The following is a 22320-nucleotide window of genomic DNA, read 5'->3' as shown; positions in this document are numbered from 1 at the left end:
TGTAAAATAGGATTACTTATGGATAATTGCAAATTTGTATTCCAGTAAAACTAGTTAGCTCAAATACATGTGGCTATTACTTCACTCAATGTAGCTAGAGTTGAAGGAAACAAATTTACTCTTCTCTGTGGTATGCAGAGGGTAGAACCACAGAGAGATGTGTTTTTTCTTTCTCCTTATTTCATCAGTGTCCTAAGATGTACCCACAATATATCCCAAAGCTCTTCCTAGAAATAAAATTATATGATGACATACTCTTTTATTTGAATAACAGAACTTCAGAATCAGTTTAAAAACCTTAACTTGGAGCATCAAAGTCACTGTGCTGTCCTCTGTGACCTTAAACCCTGATCCTAAGATTATGCATTCTTTCCCCAGTTCTTCTTTGTTCCATAGTAAACAACCACCCAATGCACATTTAGGTCTGTTACTAACCCTGAAGTTACTTTTTCAACACTTGATTAAACCACAGTGTTAGCAGCATGGAGCATCTCAGCAGGCTTTAGCCATGAAGAGGTCAGTTGAAGTTCCAGCTCCAGCCGTAATTGTGGAGTGCCTGTTTATTCCAGATACCAGAGTGGTGTCTGAAGGTAAAAAAAGGTACAGGTAACCTTGACCTCTTTGGATACTTTCTAATTATTTTAAGATCATATTGTACTTGTTCTTTGTTTCTGTGTGCCTTATAATATTCCTTGACTAAAAGAAACTCAAATCTGAGATGAAAAAAATATAATTTTCTTTGTTATCAACAGTCATTAAACTGTTCTCATTTGATGAGCAGGCTTTCTTTTCTTCTGTCACACTAGTAATAAAACAATTTCCCACCATGGGAACAGAGCTTTCTTACTTTCTGAGTTTTTTTTTTTTTTTTTTTCTTTTCTCTTCTTTTCTTTTCTTAGGTTCACACCCGGTTTCATAGAGAAAATGACCAGATGCAATTTTTCCACCATGACTGAATTTGTCCTCCAGGGATTAACAGACCGACCGGAGCTCCAACTACCCCTCTTTCTCCTGTTTCTATGGGTCTATGGGATCACTGTGGTGGGAAATCTGGGTATACTCTTCCTAATCACTGCTGATTCCAAGCTCCAAACTCCCATGTACTTTTTTCTTGGTAATTTGTCATTCTTAGATCTCTTTTATTCCTCAGTTGTTACCCCCAAACTGCTGGGAAACTTTATATGGGAACAAAATGTTATCTCCTATTCTGGGTGTATGACACAGCTCTTTTTCTATTGCACATTTGCTATTGCTGAGTGCTACATGCTGGCAGCCATGGCATATGATAGATATGCTGCTATCTGTAATCCACTGCTGTACAGTGTCACCATGTCCCAAAAGGCATGTAGTGTGCTGGTGACAGGGGTCTATATCATGGCAGCTATTGGAGCTGTGGCCCACACTTCCTCCATGATCAGGCTTTCCTTCCGTGGGGACAATGTCATCCACCATTACTTCTGTGACATAATTCCCCTCCTACAGCTGTCCTGCTCTAACACTTATCTCAATGAGCTCCTGGTGGCAATCATAGGTGGATTCAATGTGTTAGCAACAACTGGGCCCATCACCGTGTCCTATGCCTTCATACTCAACAGCATTCTTCGAATACCCTCAGCTGAGGGCAGATCCAAAGCCTTTAGTACCTGTGGCTCTCATCTGACAGCTGTTGGTGTCTTCTATGGATCCATCATATTTATGTATTTCAAGCCAGCATCCAGCCACAGCATGGTCCAAGAGAAGGTGGCCTCTGTTTTCTATACCACATTGATCCCCATGCTGAACCCCTTGATCTACAGCTTGAGGAATAGGGATGTAAAAAATGTTCTGAGAAAAGTAATGAGAAAGAGATGTGGCCCACCCCAGAGTTAGTGGACACAATCACTGAGGATCATGGTGATCATTTGACTCCTTCTTTTTCTTAAAAGGAACTTCCCTGTTTCTTCAGATTAACATTCAATCATTTCCCTCTTTCCTCTATTTCCTATACTACAGCTGCCCAGTTTATTGAAGTTTGTGCAAATACACATACACACACACATATACACACTGCTATTTCTTTAACAAACTATTCCAAAATATTACAATTCATTGGGTCCTTGATAAACCTGGACACATTTACTTAAAAATATTCTTCTGAGTTCAATTTGCATGTCCTATCTCCTTCCTTATTGAGAAAATCTGGAGTAGATTATTTTTTTCCCTTTTGTTGGGGGTAAATTTGCATTCATCTCTTTCTGTCTCTCATAACTAGCTTTGTAACACTCAGCATATGTCCTACCAGTTTAGGCTTACCACGATAATAATCTCAGCATTTAATCATAGGAAAATTTCAAAAAATAAGTATATACTTGGTTAATTTGAATTCTCCTCATAGGTTCTCCTCCCTTTTTTGTTCCACTGTATAACTTTCTTGTGAAAATCAATTTGGGCATCAGTTAATAAAATGTTTCCTGGTGTCCCTTGGTAATCTGTCCCTCCACGCTTTCTGTTACTATAGATTCATCTTCATTTTCAAGAATTTTATACAAATTAAATCATATAGTAATTACTCTTTTGTATGGGGCTTATTTTACCCAGCACAGTTACTTTGAGTTTTGTCTATTTCAAAACATGTAACAATATCTACTATTATTGTAGTAGCATTCCATGGATGAGGACACCATAACATGTTTATCCATTTATCTGCTGCTGGACATTGTTTTTTGTCCCACTAGGTGTTTTAATGAGGAAAGATACAATAAGCATTTGTGTACCAGTCTTTGTGAGGGCATAGGCTTATACGTTTTGCTTCCCATGGGTAAGCACATCAGAGTGGAATGCCTGGAGCATGTATTAGGTATACATTTATTGATTTAGAAACTAAAAACTGTTTTTCCAAAGCGGCTGCACCATTTTACATTCTCTGCAGCAATTTACCAGAATGTGTCCTTTTCCATTATTTTAGCAACATTTGATGTGGTCACTCTTATTATTGTTATGCTTAACTCCTCCATATAGTAGTGGTGTCTTATTATGATTTTATTTCCATATTTCTTATATTGTTATTTTTGTTGTTGCTGTTTTGTTTTTTGTTTTTCTTTTCTGGTTTTTTTTTTTTTTTTTTTTTTTTTTTTTGGTGGTGCTAGGGATTGAACCCAAGGCCTTGTGCTTGCAAGGCAAGCACTCTCCCAACTGAGCTATATTCGCAGCCCCTTACTATTGTTTTGAAATCTCTTAAAATCATAAAATATTTTGTATATATGTCACTCATGAGATAGCTGGTTTGAAATATTTTCTCCATGCCTATGGATTATTTAAATTCTTTCTACAGTCATTGAGGGGCAAAAATTCATGATTAAAATGCAGTTCAATTTATCAATATGTTTTTTGTGTGGATTATTTTTTATCTGGCACAACTTTGCCTAAAACAAGGTAACAAAAATTTCCTTAAATATCCTCTAGAGGTTTCACAAGTTCAGGTTGTACATTTAGATATATGACCTATTGGACATTTGCTATGAAGTGTATATTCAGGTTTAATTTTTACATAATTTTTGTTTCCATAATCTTTGTTGTAAAGGTTTTTTTTCCCCACCACCTTTGCACTGTTTTCAAGAAGAGTATTTTCATAAATACATGGATCTATTTCTGTATTCTCTATTATATTACATTAGTCTCCTTGTTTATCTTGATGTCTTATTAGAACATTCTCATAATAAGTTGATATTGGATTTTATTAGTTCTCTTTTTTTTTTTTTCCATCTTTTCCATGTCGTGATTATGCTAGGTCTTTTTTTTTTTTTCCATGAATATTTTCAGTTGAATCAGGATATCAACTTTTACACACACAGTGTGATGATTAATTTTTTATTGTATTGAATGTAAAGAAATAAATTTGAAAAGAGCTGTCATCATATAAATACTGATGCTATAACATTTTTTTTGACTTAACAAAAGAAGAATAAGTTTTATTTTGGAGGGCATACAGTTAAGGCACAGATTTGTTTTAATTTTTTTTTTAATTTTTACAGACTGCATTTTGATTCATTGAACACAAATGGGGTACAACTTTTCACTTCTATGGTTGTGCATGATGTGGATTCACACCATTTGTGTGATCATACATCTACATAGGGTAATGGTGTCTGTCTCATTCCACCATCTTTCATACCCCCTGCCCCCTCCCCCCTCTCATTTCCCTCTACATAATCTAAAGCGCCTCCATTATTCTCTCACACCCTACCCCCTCACCCCCATTATGTATCATCATCCATTCATCAGGGAAAACATTCAGCCTTTGGTTTCTTGGGCTTGGCTTATTTCACTTAGCATGATATTCTCCAATTCCATTCATTATCTGCAAATACCATAATATTATTATTCTTTATAGTTGATTAATATTCCATTGTGATATATACTACCATTTCTTTATCCATTCATCTGTCAAAGGGCATCTAGGTTGGTTCCACAATATAACTATTGTGAATTGAGCTGCTATAAAATTTGATATGGACGTGTTACTATGGTATGCTAATTTTAAGTCCTTTTTAGATCTCCCCTTAGCAATACTTTTTAGTTTTCTCTTCAGTGTAGAGATTTCTTTAAAAGTTTTCTAAGATATATTCCTATTTCTCACTTGCTTGATTCTCTTATTTTTATTTCAATTTTGGTTTGCTCATGTTATTATACAGAAATAAATTGGCTTTTATATAAAAATATTTCACACTAAAGTTTTACTAAATATATACATCTTGGTAGCTGTTCTGAGGATTCCTTAAATTTTCTACAGTTTTGCTACCTTTCCAGTGTTGATTTTTCTTTTTCTTTATTGCAGTATCTGAAACCTCCAATAAGATACTGAATAGAAATGATGAGGGCATACATTTTTTACATTATTGATCTTAGAAGGAAATCAGTCATTCACAAGTATAATTTTAACTGTAGGTTCTTCATAGATGTCTTTTATCAGATTGAGGAATTTCTCTTTTATTCCTGGTTTGTTGAGAATTTTGCTTCTTTTTTTAAATGAGGAAAGTAAGGTAGTATTTTGTCAATGTTTTCTTGTAAATGATTGAAATACATTTCTTTTAAAAATATTGTTGATTATCAAAAGTTATAACATTGTTAAATTCTTGCAACAAACCCCACTTTGATAGGATATGTTATCTTCTATCTTCCTAACAGATTTGTTTTGTTTAGAATTTTGCATCTACTCAAAAAGGATATTTGTTTACAGTTTTCCATTATGTGACGTCTTTGAAAGATTTTGATCTCAAGTGGGTTTTATCATTATAAAATGAGTTAGTAATTATTTGCTCTCCCTGAAAGTTCTTAAAGTGTTTGTGTGGAGTTGAAATTTCTGCTTTCTTAAATGGTTAATATCATTTATTACAGAGCAATCTGCATCTGGATTTTTCCTTGTGTGAAGATTTTCTGACTCAATCTTTAAAAATAGAATAAAAGGAAAAAATCCAGATTATGCATTTCCTCTAGAGTAATTTAGGTAGTTTGTGGTTTTTGTGGGATTAACCACTTATATTTAAGTTCCGGAATTTTTGGCATTGATGTCCATTCAAGTTCCATAATTTTCATCAATTTGTTTCTGATATTGGTAATTATCTTCCCTTTTTTTTTTCCTTATCAATGTTGTTACACACTTATTGATTTCACTGATTTCAGAAAATAAAGGAGATGGATTTTATTTTCTGTTTGATTCTGATCAATTTTATTTAGTTGGGTTTAACTGAATTTTTTTCCTGTTGGTTTATTAATTTATATTTCAGTTGTTTCTGCTTTGATATTTATTATTTCCTTTCTTCTGCTTCTTTGCATTTCCTTTGATCTTATTTTTTCAAGTTTTTAAGGTAGAGCTATCTCAGTGATTTAAGATAATTGCAAACCTATAATTGCAACCCCCCCCCAAAAAAAAAAAAACATCAGGGAGAGTAGAATATTTGTTGACAAGTTTATTATTTTTCTTTGGTCTGATGGCTTAAACTCAAAATTTTATTTTTAAAGTTACAATTCAAAGATACTTCCTTCTTGCTGGTTTTTTATTATGAATTTGAAATACAGTTAGTTAATGTGTTTTACTTATATTCCTTTTCAGATATTTGTTCCTATACCTGTGGATTTTATTTTATTTTATTGACTGTATAAGTAATACAGATGATTTAAAAGTCAAAATTCTTTGGGTGGATGTATGATACATGTATGTAAATGCTATTATAATTCAATAAAGTTAGAAATAATAATAAAATCTTACCTATTCATATTGATATTGTTTCTAATATCTTACTCTAAAGTGTTGATCTATGAAAACTCTGCACCTGTGCATTTTCCCATTACTGGAGCATCTTCTAGATCATTCTGATGAAGTACAAAGTCAGTAACCATATACAGTTTTGTTAGTTACTTCCAAATCCTCCTGATCTGAACTGTCACAATGTGTACTTCCACCAGGAATGTACAGAAGTGCCTTTTTATCCAGTTTCTCATTTATTTTTATCAGTCTCATCACTGAGAAATGGCACCTCAATGTAATTTATTTTGCTTTTTCTTATTATAAATTCACTTCAACATCTTTTCTTATGCTCACAGGCCTTCTCATATCATTTTTTAGAATTATGTATGTGTTTTTCTAAGTTTCATTGTTTTCATATTGATTCTCCAATTTTTTTAAACTACATCCATTGTATGTAAGCAAGTTTGGGTTTTGACAAATAGAGATCTATATTAGCACAGCAATCAAGATGCAAAAGTGAAAGGATCCTTCTTCTTCCAGCCATATTAGAAGCTCCTTTATATTACACTTGTTATGTTTTGGTTGTGAGGCATCCCCCAAAAGCTCACATGTAAGACAGTGCAAGAAGGTTCAGAGGAGAAAAGCGTGGGTTATGAGTCTTAACCCCATCAGTGAAAGAATCCCCAGATAGGGATTAACTGAGTGGTAACTGAAGTGGTAGGGTGTGGCCGGAGGAGGTGGGCATTGGCGTGTGGCTTTGGGGTATATATTTGTATTTGGCAGGTGGAGACCTGTCTCTCTGCTTCCTGATCACCATGTAAGCTGTTTCCCTCTGCCACTCTTCCTCCATGATGTTCTAGCTCACCTCAAGCCCTGAGGAATGGAGCTGGCCTTCTTTGGATTAAGATTTCTGAAAACATGAGCCCTCCAATAATTCCTGGGCCTGGTTGAACAACTTGATGGGAAATCTTGGAAGCATTATACAAGGGAGACCTAAAGGTAGATATGCTTTTTTAGAACAGTGGAATTTTATAGATGCAAATCCTACTGATTTCATATTTCTCAATTAGAATTATTCCCAACATAAAATTTAGAGCATTTTATTCTAAAAGCAATATTGCTTAAAACAAAGAAAAAGCAAAGGGAGAAAGACATAATTTCAATAACTCCCAACTAACATAACCGGTTTAATATGTGATATAGAATGAATAGAACCAACTTGAGATGGAATTTAAAATGCTGGAAATTCAATGAAACATTCCTTGGAGGAGAGAGATCAGCTTATGGAAAGCTTAAAGCTTAGAGGTATATTTTATTACTATCCCTCTCCACCCAACCCATGCCATCCCCCCAAAATGAAGGAAATGCTACATGTGGTCTGGAATATGACAAAAATAGTGTCTACAGAGCTCAAGAATCTGAGATTTTTCTGTTCTTATTTGTGCTATAGTCATGTGCTCAGAAACATCAAGCACAGCTTCAGTTCAGAGATCTGCTGATGCCCACTTTCCAGCTGAGGCAATGTGAGAGCCAGCCTTCCCTGTGAGGCAGGTTTCACACACAGGCAAGACCACTGCAGCAGGTATGAATACAGATCAACCTGCAGAGACCACCAGTGTGGCGGCCAAGAAAATACACACTCAGAAGACTCTCAGAGTTTACCTGTGGTGTTAAAACAACAACAAAAATAAAATAACCACAACATAAACCTCATAAGGGCCAAGATGAAAGTGGTAATACAGAGATTTTGAATATATTGAATAGAAAAAAAAATAGCAAAACCATATTAGGTTCTGCCTAGTCAAATTGCCATTCTTATTCTATGGCTATTTTTCCCGTATTTTTCTTTCTTTTTAATTTTCTCACGCATTTGCCTTGTTCCCTCAAGAATTTTTGGATCATATGTGGGATCAGGTTACATTTCTCTTAGCATGCATGTCACTGAACAACCCAGTGATACGGCCAGTGATGAGAATCAATCAGAGCCAAGTTCCATTTCCCCAGATGTGAAGATTGAACACCCGAGAAATGCCAAGGCAAATGTGGAAAGCAAGTTTTATTTAAAGGATGGAACAGAGATAGATTTCTCCCCAGAGAAGGGGATCCAGAGATTTTTGTCCAAAGAAATGGGGGTGTCCTGCCCCTGTTAAACATTTTAGAATTCCTTTATTCTCATGCCCCTCTTCTTTCCTTATCTTGCCTCTCTCTCCCCATCCTGCTTACATGACCAAAAGGTGGGTCAAAAGGTGAAGGTGGAGTGATCCCAAGGGCAGGAATAAAGCTGCTCAGGGGTACAGGCAGGAAAGGACAGTCCCAGAAGGCATTAATTAACCACTTACAACTCCCAACAGGGAGGAGCAATTCTTGGGCCAGGTTACCATAGCAACAGGTTGGAGGAGGAAGGGGAAGGGCTTTGGAGATATCAGTATTTGATTTCCTTTCCTTTCCAATCAGCTCTCATCTCCTAATCAAACCCAATTATTTATTATTGACATTGACCGTCTTTTTGCCCCTGGGTCTCACCAGTACCTCTCACATAGCAGGTATTCAATAAACAAACATTAAAAATTAGAAAGATAAGAATCAGGTTGAGCAACATCTTAATTCTCAGTTCTTTTCTATCATAATAGAATATGAAACTCTAAATCTCAGTTTTCATGCTGAAAAAAATGAGAACACTACTACCTGCTTTACATTTTTCATTTTATTGTGAACATAGAACCAAATACAGATGGGAACACATTTTTTTTTTAAAATCTTGATATTTGGAGTGGAAATGTAGCTCAGTGGAAGAGCACTATCCTAACATGCAGAAGGCCCTGAGTTTGCAAAAGCAAAATAATCTAGAAAAACAACACAGTAACAAAGGAGCATTTTCATTGAAACTATCACTTCCCCCATCTATAAACTCTCAAAAAAGAAGGCTCATCTCCCCACTAAGACCTTCCTCATTGCTTTCTTCACATCCTTGTTCCTCACACTGTATATTAGAGGGTTCAGCAAGGGGATCACTGTGGTGTAGAACACAGAGGACACCTTCTCCTGGTCCAGAGAGTTACTTGAAGGGGGCTTGAAGTACATGAAGGTGATAGAACCAAAGAAGATCCCCACAGCCATGAGATGAGAGCTGCAAGTTCCAAAAGCTTTGGACCGGCCCTCTGAAGAGCGGATGCGAAGGATGCTATAGAAGATGAAGGCATAGGAGATGGTAACAGCCAAGGTAGGCACCAAGGTGTTGAATCCCCCTATGACAAAGAGTAGAAGCTCATTGAGGTGCGTGTTGGAGCAGGAGAGATTGAGGAGGGGAAGAACATCACAGAAGTAATGATTGATGATGTGGGATTTGCAGAAGGTCAATTTCATCATGGCACTTGTATGGGCCACGGCAGACAGAACACCCAGGATGAAGGCCACCAGCACTAGCAGTGAGCAGAGCCAAGAGGACATGGTCACGTTATAAAGCAGTGGGCTGCAGATGGCAACATAGCGATCATATGCCATGGCAGTCAGGAGGTAACCCTCTGCCACCACAAAGACTACAAAGAAAAAGAGCTGAGCCATGCACTCAAAATGAAGGATCAAATTCTCTTTCCATAGAAAGTTCACCAGCATTTTGGGGGTAATAACAGTAGAAGAGCAGAAATCAATGAAGGACAAAGTGCTGAGGAAATAGTACATGGGGGTGTGAAGCCGAGGGTTGGCTGCAATCAGGAGGATCATGCCCAGGTTCCCCACCACTGTCACCATGTAGATTCCCAGGAACAGGAGGAAGAGGGGCAGCTGGAGCTCTGGCTGCTGTGTTAAACCCAGTAGGACAAACATGGTTGCTGTAGAATGATTTGCTATGGCCATTCTTCCTTGAGATTTCTGTAGAAATGGGAGAAAAATGAATTTAAGAGGATCTTCAGTCCCCTTCCAAATGAAACCTGCTAGGAAGTTAACAAGAACAGAAAGACCAAGTCATAATTTTTATTGTCTCTGATGAGGACAACTCTTCCCTATCACCTTAAATTACTGTGGACCTCCTCCTAGTTAGTCTGGAATTTCTCTCTCTCTCTCTCTCTCTCTCTCTCTCTCTCTCTCTCTCTCTCTCACACACACACACACACACACACACACACACACATTCTTATGGACTGACTTGGAAATCTTTCCCTCCTGAATTTGACGACAAAATCAACATTTTTGAATATGGAGAGAGTTACTGATAGCCATTTACGGATCATTAAACAGCAGAAAGGATTAATGGATTATTCTAATCACTATCTCAATATTCCCAGTTTTCTCCCACTTTGAGGTTTGCCAGCATCTCTCATAAAATCTCCAAACAGGGAGAGAACCAAGTCTCAGGCTCAGAGCACTGAAAATTCTCTCTAACTCCCGCTGGAGTGAAGGTGAGCATGGAGTTAGATACGGAGGATGGAATCATCACTCCGTGAATGAAAAATGACTAACAGTCCTGGACACAAGTACTACAAAAGCAAAAGTGATCCTGCAACACCTCCTGGTTCTCCAAAGAGCTGACAAAGGATGCGGAGGCAGGGTTTCTCTATTGCATTCACTAACAAAAGGAAGGTAACCCAGATGCTCAGCCTAAAGCTCATAATGAGAGTCTCCTCAAACTTCAACTGTTCCCCCAAAAGTTGATTGACTGTGACATTAGCAATGAACCACCAGCCCCTTAGGCATAAGAAACCCATACCCTATTGTGCAGAACTTTTTCTGTCACTGTGTCAGAAAAAGAAGCTTCTAAGATACTGAAAGATGTTATTGGTGTGAACCTTGAACTTTCTAAACTTCCACTACCCATGGTTTTGGGACCCTAGATCTGAAGAACTAAGAGTATACTGCATTTTTCCAAGAAGACACACTGGGATCTTGTTAATACACATCTTTTCAACATAAACCAAGTTCGTGGTGGAGCCATTTTGAATAAATGCACATGTTTTCATGGTACAAGTTATTTCTGTTTTTCCTTTTAGAAAAGGCAGCTAGAGAGGATAACAATTCTCCTCTTCTCCTCCTTCTTCGCCTTCTCTGCCTACTCTTTCTTCCTCACTGACTGCATATTCCTTCCACAAGGTTCACATATCTTAGTCTTCAATAACTTGAAATAGTATTATTATTTATATTCTTATTTTACTGGTGAAGAAATCAAGGCACAAATACATGAAGAATACAGACAAAATTAGAGTCCAGGGAGTATAGAATTAGAGTTCCCCTTTTCCCACTTTATTTCAGGGATACATGAATATTTTAATACATATTGTCTTCAAACTTGTCTCAAAACAGAAAATACGAGAGCCTAAAAGAAAATGTGACCATTTTTATGTGTTATAGAATAGTGCAGAAGACATGTTTGGGTAACCCTAACTTGGCCGCTGGCATTGAGCCAAGAGGTGGCGCATAGTGTTAACACTGCGTGATCTACTTTTGCCTGATTAGTTAATGTCTCCTCTGCGCTAGTGGTCAACAGATGTTCCTCATTCTTTCTTGATTGGTACCGAGGGGCGTGCCTCAATTGTGCTAATCCTAAGCTGATTGGCTGCCTTAGGTATATAAGACACGCACCTATAGGAAGCACCTCAGATAAGCAGCACCTCTGATAGATCGCTGGGCTGAGGACTAAGCAGACACCTCTAGGTTGCGGGTTGATGATGGCAGATTACAGAATGCAGGTTGCAGCTGGCAGAATGAAGATCGCAGGATGCAGGATGCACCTCTAAGTAGAAGCAGCAGACCTTTAAGAAATAGCTCCTCTGATAATAGTAGCCTCTCTGAAAGTGTAGCAAGTCTCTCTTCCTCTAAGCAAAGTCTCTCTTCCTCTAAGCAAAGTCTCTCTTCCTCTAAGCTCTAAGCAAACCCTGTCTTCCTCTAAAACTTCCTCTAAAAGCAAGTAAGCCTCTCTTCCTCTATAAACTAACAAACAAGCAAGAAAGCAGTGCACTAAAGAGAAAGATAATAGAAGTAGCTCAGTTTCCAGTCCACCTGCGAGATTGTTGCTGCAGGCGGTGGTAACAAATATCCGTGGGATTGTTGCTGAGGGCGGCGACAGAATAGCCCAAATTTCAACTCATTTCTGGGAAGGGACAATCTAGACGATGGGCAATAACAGGGCTCAGGGCTCATGCATGGTGAACAGCCTGAGAACAGTGCTCATCCCTGAGGAGTGCACAGCAGGAACAGGAGAGACCCAGCACAAACCTGTACCTCTCATAATTCTACCTAATGCCGATGGGGGCTTGCAAAAAATACAGAAAGAGGAAAAGAGATATTTCTGGCTTCCAAACAACCTATCCAACAGAATATTAAATGTAAAAGAAGGACTGAACGAACATTTTCCCATGTCATCCTTAAAGGGTACATGGAGGCACTGTGTCCATAACCATGACCACATTTCACAAACAACATCCATAACGTTCTGTTATAAAAAGTAAAGGAACAAATGAAACATATAGGCATACCTGTTTTTTTCAAGTATTTCCATGCACCCCCTGTGGAAGCACACACTGAACATTTATACATTAAAGACTTGAAATAATCTGCTGGAAAAAATCTGTCCATTTCTCAGCTCATTGCTTCCCATTTCTACTTGACAACAAAAATTGGTGAATGAGCTTAACAAATTGAACTGACAGTCTGCCCTGCAATGGGAAGGTTTTGGTGTCAGGAGAACCTTAAGTTCAAGGGCTGACACCTCTGCTTACAAGCTTGCAACATTGGGCAAGCCATTTGATTTAAATCTCTATTCTAGTCTGTGAAGTGGGAATGATAATACCTGTTTCAAAGGATTGTTATGACCAACTAAAATAAAGAATGTGAATATTTGTTATTTAAAAAGCACTAATTTCAAAATTTAATGTGGCACATATTTTTGAAATATGGTTGAATATAGAAAGGCACATTATATGGGAAATACCACCTTGCTAAGAAGAAGATGAACTCCTATATCACCTTTTCATCCCAGGTCCTTCATCTCAGGTTGAGAAATAAAAATATATTAAAAATTTGGAACTTGTCAGGCTTTATACATTTGTCTCTAGATTCATAAACTTTGTGAGTGGTCAGAAGTATTGGGACTTTGCCTTTTTTTAGAGGAGCTGGCTCACTGAGGCTCTTTAATCCAAAGCAGGTGCCTCTGGCAAGAACTTCTGAGGTAGGAAGGAAACAAAGGAGGGTTATTTGAAATAAATGGCTTGTCTATCTCTTAGTGGCTTAAGAATATTCATTTGAGACAGATGAGAAGGTAGAAATTCGTGTTTAATATTCTGTCCAAAACTGAACACTCTTCTTGGGAGAGTATCTGCCCTTGTTATCTTTATCTCTTAGAGAATTTTGTGTGTAATATATTGGATAAGAATATAAGAAACACTAATGAATTTGTAAGCCAGAAACCCTTCACGGAAGCAAGTGTTTAACAGTTCATTAAAACCCCAATGAGGATCTCTGCACCGGAGCTACTTGAATTTGGACCTGGGATCATTCTCACAGATGTGTGACCTGTGTCACAAAGAAGTGACAAACAGGGTTGAGAGAATTAGATGGGAGAACACGACCCCCTGGAAAGGAAAGTGGATTCAGTGCCGGGCAAAGTCAAAATGTTGCATGTGGCCACTGTTGCTAGACACCTCCTGTCCTCCTATTAGATGTCACACAATGGCCAAAACTGAAACTGGGGACTTACCTGATCCTGCAGAGACCAAGTTTCTTAGAAACTGCTCACTTTGCTCATGTCACAGATCCCTCTTTTATCTAACAAAAAGCAATGCTTTCCTCCTGCCTAATATCGAAAACTGAATTACTTGATAGAATAAGAGTAAACCACCAAAATTCATTCCATACCAAATCTTAGCCCCTTAAATGGTTCACAATATCTAGCTTTCCCAGTCTCAAAAACATGAGAGTGATATAACACACAGTTTTTATCTGAGGCTGAAGTTAGGGATCTCATTAGAAATACAAAACAAACTCCTGCATGTACAAATCCCCCGTGACCTATAGAGCCCAGAGATTACCCAGAGTTCTCAGTGTTGAATAACCCTCTGCAAAATCGATCGTGTCATGCTTTGGGCTCCCTATTGCTATCTGTCCCAAGAGTATGGAAGATTCCGAGAGGAGTTCCTTATTCTATGTTTTCAAATTGTCAATGAGAATTCTGTAACACAGAAAAATTAGAACAATGATTCCCCAAAACAAGAGGGAAGTCAGGTGCTAGTTCTTGACCAAGAAGTCATCGATTATTTTTAAAAAATGGGGAAAAGATAAAGACAATGAAAATTTCTCCTAAAACTAAGTTTATTCAATTTAAAGACTATCCATATTTGAGGTTGCCATGTTTAGTTTTCAAATGTTTTGGGGATTCAAAATATTCTTTCATTTTATGGTATGATTATAAGAGTACATAGCAGTTATAGATTTTTGGTTGCTAGCTTATTTATTTATTTGTATATTGTGTTTGAAAGCTTTGCTTTAGCAAACCAAATTTTAGGCAATTTCTTGTTACCACATTGGAATTTTATTATCTTGGAAAATTCAAATTCTGAAGTGTGGTTAACATAGGAAAGGAATGTCCTGTTTGTCCTTCCTATCCAAGGACTTCGGTCAGAAATATCCTGAGACCCTGAGAAAATTGTCCATGAACTCCTTCCCTCTGAACTAATCTTTTTTTTTTTTCTCCTAAACAACGTTCCATCTGTTTATTCATATAATTCTCAAGACAGCAATATGAAGTAAAATATATTATTCCAGTTACACAGTAAGAAAACTGAGGCACATGGAGATCACACAGCACTTGGCAGAACATAGTAGATATGATTCCAGAAAGTTGGGCTTTAAAATTTATGCTCTAAACCACAGAATTTTTTTTTTATTGTTGGCAGGAACTTTTTTTTAAATTTATTTTTATTGTAAACAAATGGGATACATGTTGTTTCTGTTTGTACATGGAGTAACAGCATACCATTTGCATAGTCATAGATTTACATAGGGTAATGGTGTTTGATTCATTCTGTTATTTTTTCCTCCCCTCCACCCCTCCCACCCCTCTTTTCCCTCTATACAGTCCCTCCTTCCTCCATTCTTGCCCCCCTCCCACCCCCCATTATGTGTCATCATCCGCTTATCAGTGAGATCATTTGCCTTTTGGATTTTTGAAATTGGCTTATCTCACTTGGCATGATATTCTCCAATTTCATCCATTTGCCTGAAAATGCCATAATTTTGTTATTCTTTATAGCTGAGTAATATTCCATTGTATATATACACCACAGTTTCTTTATCCATTTATCAATTGAAGGACATCTAGGTTGGTTCCACAGTCTGGCTATTGTGAATTGAGTAGCTATGAACATTGTTGTGTCTGTATCTCTGTAGTATGCTGATTTTAAGTCCTTTGAGTATAGGCCGAGGAGTGGGATAGCTGGGTCAAATGGTGGGTCCATTCCAAGTTTTCTAAGGAATCTCCACACTGCTTTCCAGAGTGGCTTGAACTAATCTTTAATTACCATTATTACCATTATTGTCATTATTCTGTCTCTCATCCTGACCACAAATTCCAAGGTTTCATAAATGAACTTCCTTCTTTAGTGAAGTTAATTTAAAAGCATCCAACAATCTCTAATGACATTTACACAAACAGTATAATAAGATAGTCAACTAAGAATTGAATTATTCAGTAGCAAGTTTAAGTTCCAAAGCTTCCCTACTAAAAATAATAGTGCTAACTCTAACAAATAATCTTTATATTATTATTATTATTATTTTACTATCATTAGCAATACTATTTATAGATGCTCATTGTGTACAAGACATTGACCTTGGTACTTTACACATATAATATTTATTTAATCAAAATATTTGACACTGAGAAAATCAGTGAGATCCTGAAACTCATATTTCTCACCTATCATAAAATAACAGGATTTAAGTATATTATTTTTCAAATTTCTTGGTGCTATAAACTTTATGATAGGAGAAATTACACCAGAAGCAGAAGGGTGATCTCTGTAACTCAATTATTTTTTAATTCAGAAGTCATGTTAAAATCCTTTGGATTTATTCAAGGAATTTTTCATGATGAAAAGGTAGAAAGAAACCTGGATTGACATGTACGAAATTCACATTATACACTTTGTTTTATACTTATTATCTGTCATCAACTTTAGTTTTCCTATTTGAAAAATAGCTCCATCTGCCTCACAGGAAATCATATAAATATTTAATACGTAATGCCAAATGCAATTTGAAAATCATGAGGCACTTTAAGAAGTAAAAAATTAATAATAATAAACTCCACCATTCACCCCAAAGACAGCCCAGGAAGAGTGCTCTGACATTCATATCTATTCTCTCATTTAGGCAGAAATCTTTCTGGACAAAATCATTCTGTCCGTAGGTGATGGTAGAGGTAGAACTATGACTGGAAAATCATATATGACTTATTCCAGCTAAGAAGTATTCGACTGAAGTAGAGAAGTCAGAAAAGGTAGAAAAGATTCCACTCACTTCTAGTCAAGCCAAAGAAACACACAGTTCCCAAAGCAAAATGAAGTGAAATCATTGTAGCTTGCCATGGTACTGGAGTTGGTTATAAAAGACAGGTATTAGTAAACTATGAATGACTTTAATGATTCTTCAGGATGTTGGTTATGAAACAAATAAAGGTACCATTGTTAGGTAATGACAGACATTGATGATAACTTGAGTAGAATGCATCCTTCTTCCAAGAATTTGGACATACGTCTCAAATGAGTTAAATTACTGTTTTGTGGTTTTAAAGCAGAGTTTCAGAATTATTTTTCCATGCTACTGCCTCAGTCAGCACTCAAGGATCCCAGATAGAATATGTAACATTCAAATTAATCTCAGGGTTCTTTGTGTCCCTGAGGACTGTGGTAGATAACAAATGTCTCCCTAAAGATATTTGCATCAGTGTTCCTGATACACTTGAATGTTACTAGATTTGGAAAAGAAGAAAAAAGATGTTGCAAATGTGACTACATTGAGACTTTGATAGAGGGAGATTATCAGATATTGTCCAGGTGGGCCTTAAATGCAATCAAGTATAGCCTAGCAAAAGATAGTAGAATGCACAAAGCAGAAATTGTAGCAATGTGGCCACAAGCTAAGGCAGCCAGCAGTCCTAGGAATCTGGGCAAGACAAGGGATGGATTCTACCTGGGACCCTCCAGAGGGAATGAGGACCAGCTGAAACCTTGATTTGAGCCCATTAAAACAACTTCTGGGCCCCTAATGCCTACAACTGTAGGGCAAATATCTGTTGTGTTAAGCCGCTACTCTTGGTGGAAATTTGTTACAACAGCCATAGGAAACTAATTAGAGTCCAAAACAAAGATTTGTCATATTTTATTACAAGGAAGAGCTTTCTCACTCATTGGACATCACTAGGTTTAAGCTGTGTTTAAGTCAAGAGACTGAAAAGCTGGGACTGGAGGCAGCATAGGATCTCACCCCAAAAACACATGGCAGGATGGAGGTGTGAGATGTAAGAAAAGAACACAGCAGTAAAAATTGAAAGGTCATCTTTAGTCATACTCCTCATTGTTAAAAACTGAAACTAAACCACTGAACTAAATTCTTCACTTACAGGGAAGAATATTTTATATATTCAGTTATATATTCAGTTGTCTTATAGTCCTTATAATATTTAACTTAAATCCTATAGTCTGCAACTTGACAATTTCATCAAATTATCTTTAAATGGAAAAAAGAGGAGATTATTAAATTACTCTTTCTTTTAAGAAATGAGATAATTAAGGTCAAGGAGTTTCCCACGTGGACTAAACCAGATACTTCTGTACAGTGTCTCTTTTCATTGGATAAAACACAATACATGGAAAACTAGTAAGTTGATTTCCACAGAAACTGGAAGATTAATGATGGTGCATGTAAACTCACTCATACACATTCTTGTCCCAACCCTCTGACCCTCCATCCCACAAAACTACGTCATCTCTAGTTTCCAACAGGCAGAAAAAAATATTGTTTTCATAATCATAAAATTCATAATGTCTGTTGACTTTCCTTCTTCTGCCAACCGTTACTTCTCTAAAACATATTAGAAAGCTAGGTTACTTAATAATCTTCACAAAAGTCTCAATTATTCTCAAGCATAGAATATATATTTTGCAAATGCTGAAAAGTTTTCTCTTTAGAAGACAGAAATTTCAAAGATCCTCTGATAACTTATCATCTTGCTAATTTTTTCTTGATTTCCTACTTATCAGGACGACTGCCTCCCCACAACCACCCTTGTCAGTGCGCTCTTCACGTCCTTGTTCCTCAGGCTGTAGATCAGGGGGTTCAGCATGGAATCACCGTGGTGTAGAACACAGAGGACACCTTCTCCTGGTCCATAGTGTTGCTGGAAGGAGGCTTGAAATACATGAACGTTATAGACCCAAAAAAGATGGCCACCGCCATGAGGTGGAGCTACAGGTGCCGAAGGCTTTGGACCGCCCCTCGGTGGAGCGAATGTGGAGGATGCTAGCGAGGATGAAAGCATAAGAGATGAGGATGGCCAGTGTAGGAGCTAAGGTATTGACTCCTCCAATAATAAACAGCAGTATCTCATTGACATGGGTGCTGGAGCAAGACAGAGTCAACAAGGGCAGAATATCACAAAAGTAATGGCTGACAGTGTGAGACCCACAGAAAGACAGCAGTGACATGCGGGAAGTATGGTCGGTGGCCCCAAACAAACCCAGGGAGTATACCACAGCCATCATGATGGAGCAGACCCTGTGGGACATGACAATGTTGTAAAGCAGTGGGCTACAGATAGCAACGTAATGGTCCTACGCCGTGACCGTGAGGAGGTAGCCTTCTGCAATGGCCAAGGATAGGAAGACATAAAGCTGAGTCATGCACTCTGGAAAGGAGATGATGTTCCTCTCTGACACGAAATTCACCAGCATCTTAGGGGTAATGACAGAGGAGTAGCAGAGATCAATGGAGGACAAATGACTGAGAAAGTAATACATTGGGGAGTGAAGTTGAGAACTGACAGCAATTAAGAGGATCATGCCCAGGTTCCCCACCACTGTGACCACATATATTCCAAGAAACAGGAGGAAGAGGGGCAATTATTAACCCTTCCAGTATAAAATCGGTCACTGAACAGTGGTTTGGAGTAGTCATTTTCTTACAAAATATTATCTGTAGGAAGAGATAAGAGAAAAAGGAGACATTAAGTTTATTTTCAGATTCCAAAGCTGAATTTCATGGTTTTCTTGGTGATTTCCATTCCTGACATCCTCATGTGTCCTAGAACTTTGTCTTTTCCAAAGACCTCTTAAAATCTCCAGGACCAAGACTCTGAATGGAACTCAGAGACATGGATCCACCTAAACCTTCTGAAAAATTGATACCCATTTACTTTCCAACATTTACCATAAAAAACAAAAATGTTGCATTGGACTTAAAATATACTATTGTTTCCCAAAGGCTTACAAAAATCTCTCAATATTTGTCTCCCTATGCAATGCAGAGCTAAAGAAAAACCAAACTAGAGCTCCACATGATCATAAAAACATTCACTCACTCAAGGAATTGATGTCAGTAAGAATCAATAAGAAAATATTTTTGTCCTTCTATAACACTTTATAGTTTATAAATGTTTTACCAAACATATTTCTTAATAAAACTTTTCTTGTGAATCTCTACTCTAGTTTATCTCAGGCAGCCCCAAGAAATTTGATGTCTGGAAACCTCCAGAGCTTTTCCTATTTAATAGCCCAACTGTTTCTATCATGAAATCCATAAGGGAACACAGGGTCTTTAGTTAACTACTGTTATTACTATAATAAATGTAATTAAAATATCCTTTCCTGAAAAACATGAATTTGATATCTTAATTAGTTTAGGCTATCTGTTCAAATCCCTACTTTCTAATGTGTGATTTTAGATTATGCTAGATAATTACAACAGATATTATCTGGTTTGCTATGAGAAAAATTACATATTTCTATAGCATATTAATGTAACTGACCCAAGTATGTCATATTGCCCTATTAATATTCCTTTTTCATGCTTCCCTGTTTGATTGAATACAAATGCTCTTTTATTTGTTCATTTATTTATTTTTTTGTTTGTTTGTTTGTTTTTGTTTTTGTTTTTTGCGGTGCTGGGGATTGAACCCAGGGCCTTTGTGCTTGTAAGGCAAGCACTCTACCAACTGAGCTATCTCCTCAGCCCCATTTATTTATTGTCTAGACAGTATCTCACCAATTTGCACAGGCTGGTCTCAAACCCACAATCCTCTAGCCTCAGCTTCCTGAGCAGCTGGGATTATAGCACTGTGCCACCAACACTAGCTTTCATTAGTGCTTTCTTAACAATTGAAGAGAGCTGTTTCTAGCCCATTAAAATATTCACATAACTTAGACTAGTTTTCAGTTTCATTAGAATTTACATGCTATCTCAAGCATTTTTTTAGAGGGAATGGGGATTTTGAACTCCTGATTATATTTCTTTATTGATTAGAGGTTTATTCAGAATATTTTAAAAATCAGGTTTTTATAAATAATGGTGTGACGAAAGGATTTTTTATTTTATCTAATTTCTCAAATTAATTGTGTTTTCAAGATGTATTTTTCTGTATCTGACCTTCTGAATTATGTCCCCATTTCCCATTCTAAAGTTTTTGGAATTTTCTTTTATTCAATTGACTTTTCCAGATTTTTTCTATTTTCTTAATCATGTAAATAGCCAACTTTTGATTTTGTTATTCCTGTTTCCTCATTTCTTATTATGTTATTCTTTCTTGCAATACTTATTATTAAAACTTTATGGTATCATTTTGGTAATATTTTATAATTAAAGCATTTTTACTCTGAGTTTATTGTGGTTATTTGCATTCAATTATTAGCACATTAATTTCACAAAATATTTTATCTCATTATCTTAAAATAAAATTAATTCCAAGCCAAAGTTTCCCTGTTACCACTACTTTAGCAATTTCTTATAAGTTTTAGTATATGTGTATGAACTATGATGTGTATGAAACTCTAAATATATACTTATTCCATTTTGAATTTGTTTTTTGTCCTTTAAAATATTTGGAAGTGCTTCATAAAATTTTAAATCTGGAAGAGTGAATAACTTTGTTTTTATTGTTTTTATTTCCTAATTATAAAGCATGGTAATTAGAGAAAGTGGTCATTTTCAGGTTTGTACTTATTGAGACTGAATGTAAGGACTAGTTCATAAGTATACTTTGAAATATATTCTAAGTGTGCTTAAAAATAACATGGGCTTCACTTTTGAGAGCATGGTCCTTGGTGTAATACCTACAGTTCTAGTTCATTAATTTTAATGCTCAAATTGACTCATTTTTAGATTTTGTTGATTTGTAAAGAGTACCAGTACACACTTAGGCTCCACTCAAAATCCCACACTACAATTCTGTATTTGTTGATTTCTTCTTTAAATTCTGCTATATTTGTATTATTTATTTTGAGGCTCTATTAGTAAGTACATACAGGATTAAAGCTATTATATGGTATTATTTTTATGATTATTAAGTGGCTTATTTATCTCTGCTAATTATACATAAAGTCATTTTTTCTTTGTTTTAATTTAGTTATGCCAGTTTTCATTGGTTGCTTTGTTCCTGGTATTTCATTTTTACTCATTTATTTTAAATTTTTGTCTTTCAATTTTATAGTTGTTCCTTCTGAATAACATGGCTCTACTGAAATAAGTGTTGGGAGTTAAACTTTTTGATCCCCAATCTGAAAGCCTCATTTTTTTAAATAATGGTGTTATCTCATTTGCATTCATTATTGTTACTTACAAATTAAAATGATTTCTGCTAATATGTTTTATTTATTATACATTTTTCTGCTACATTTTTTCATTTTCCTTCTTGTTTCTCTTCTTATTTGAAAATTACATTTTTCCCCGTATCTTAGAGGATAGTCTAATATTTGAGCATGTGTCCTTGAATTAACAATGTCTATACTAGTCAGAATATACACCCTCCTCTCAAAAAATTAAAGATATGCTTTCAGAGTGTCCCAGAGATTTTGATATGTTGTGTCATTATTTTCCTTTATCTCTAAGAATTTTTTTTATTT

General features: G+C 36.4%; 2 protein-coding genes and 1 pseudogene across 3 annotated transcripts; 1 reads left to right on the top strand and 2 right to left on the bottom strand.

The window, feature by feature from the left end:
* Positions 1-924: 924 nt before the first annotated feature.
* Positions 925-1869, top strand: LOC306639909 (olfactory receptor 8D1-like; the record flags this gene model as incomplete). The annotated part of the gene is made up of 1 exon (XM_079103591.1): positions 925-1869. One exon carries the CDS (start codon positions 925-927, stop codon positions 1867-1869), a length of 945 nt encoding a protein of 314 aa, XP_078959717.1.
* A 7279-nt stretch (positions 1870-9148) lies between these two features.
* Positions 9149-10075, bottom strand: LOC306640358 (olfactory receptor 8D1; the record flags this gene model as incomplete). The annotated part of the gene is made up of 1 exon (XM_079104559.1): positions 9149-10075. One exon carries the CDS (start codon positions 10073-10075, stop codon positions 9149-9151), a length of 927 nt encoding a protein of 308 aa, XP_078960685.1.
* Positions 10076-18464: 8389 nt separating this feature from the next.
* LOC306640363 (olfactory receptor 8D2-like) lies at positions 18465-19381 on the bottom strand (annotated as a pseudogene). The gene has a single exon. The product of its transcript is annotated as an olfactory receptor 8D2-like (transcript).
* Positions 19382-22320: the final 2939 nt, after the last annotated feature.

This window comes from Sciurus vulgaris (assembly GCF_902686455.1).
Source record: "Sciurus vulgaris genome assembly, chromosome: 11".
Taxonomy (NCBI): Eukaryota; Metazoa; Chordata; class Mammalia; order Rodentia; family Sciuridae; genus Sciurus; species Sciurus vulgaris.
The sequence above is the reverse complement of the archived record's forward strand: the minus strand, read 5'-3'. Positions and strand labels throughout refer to the sequence as shown.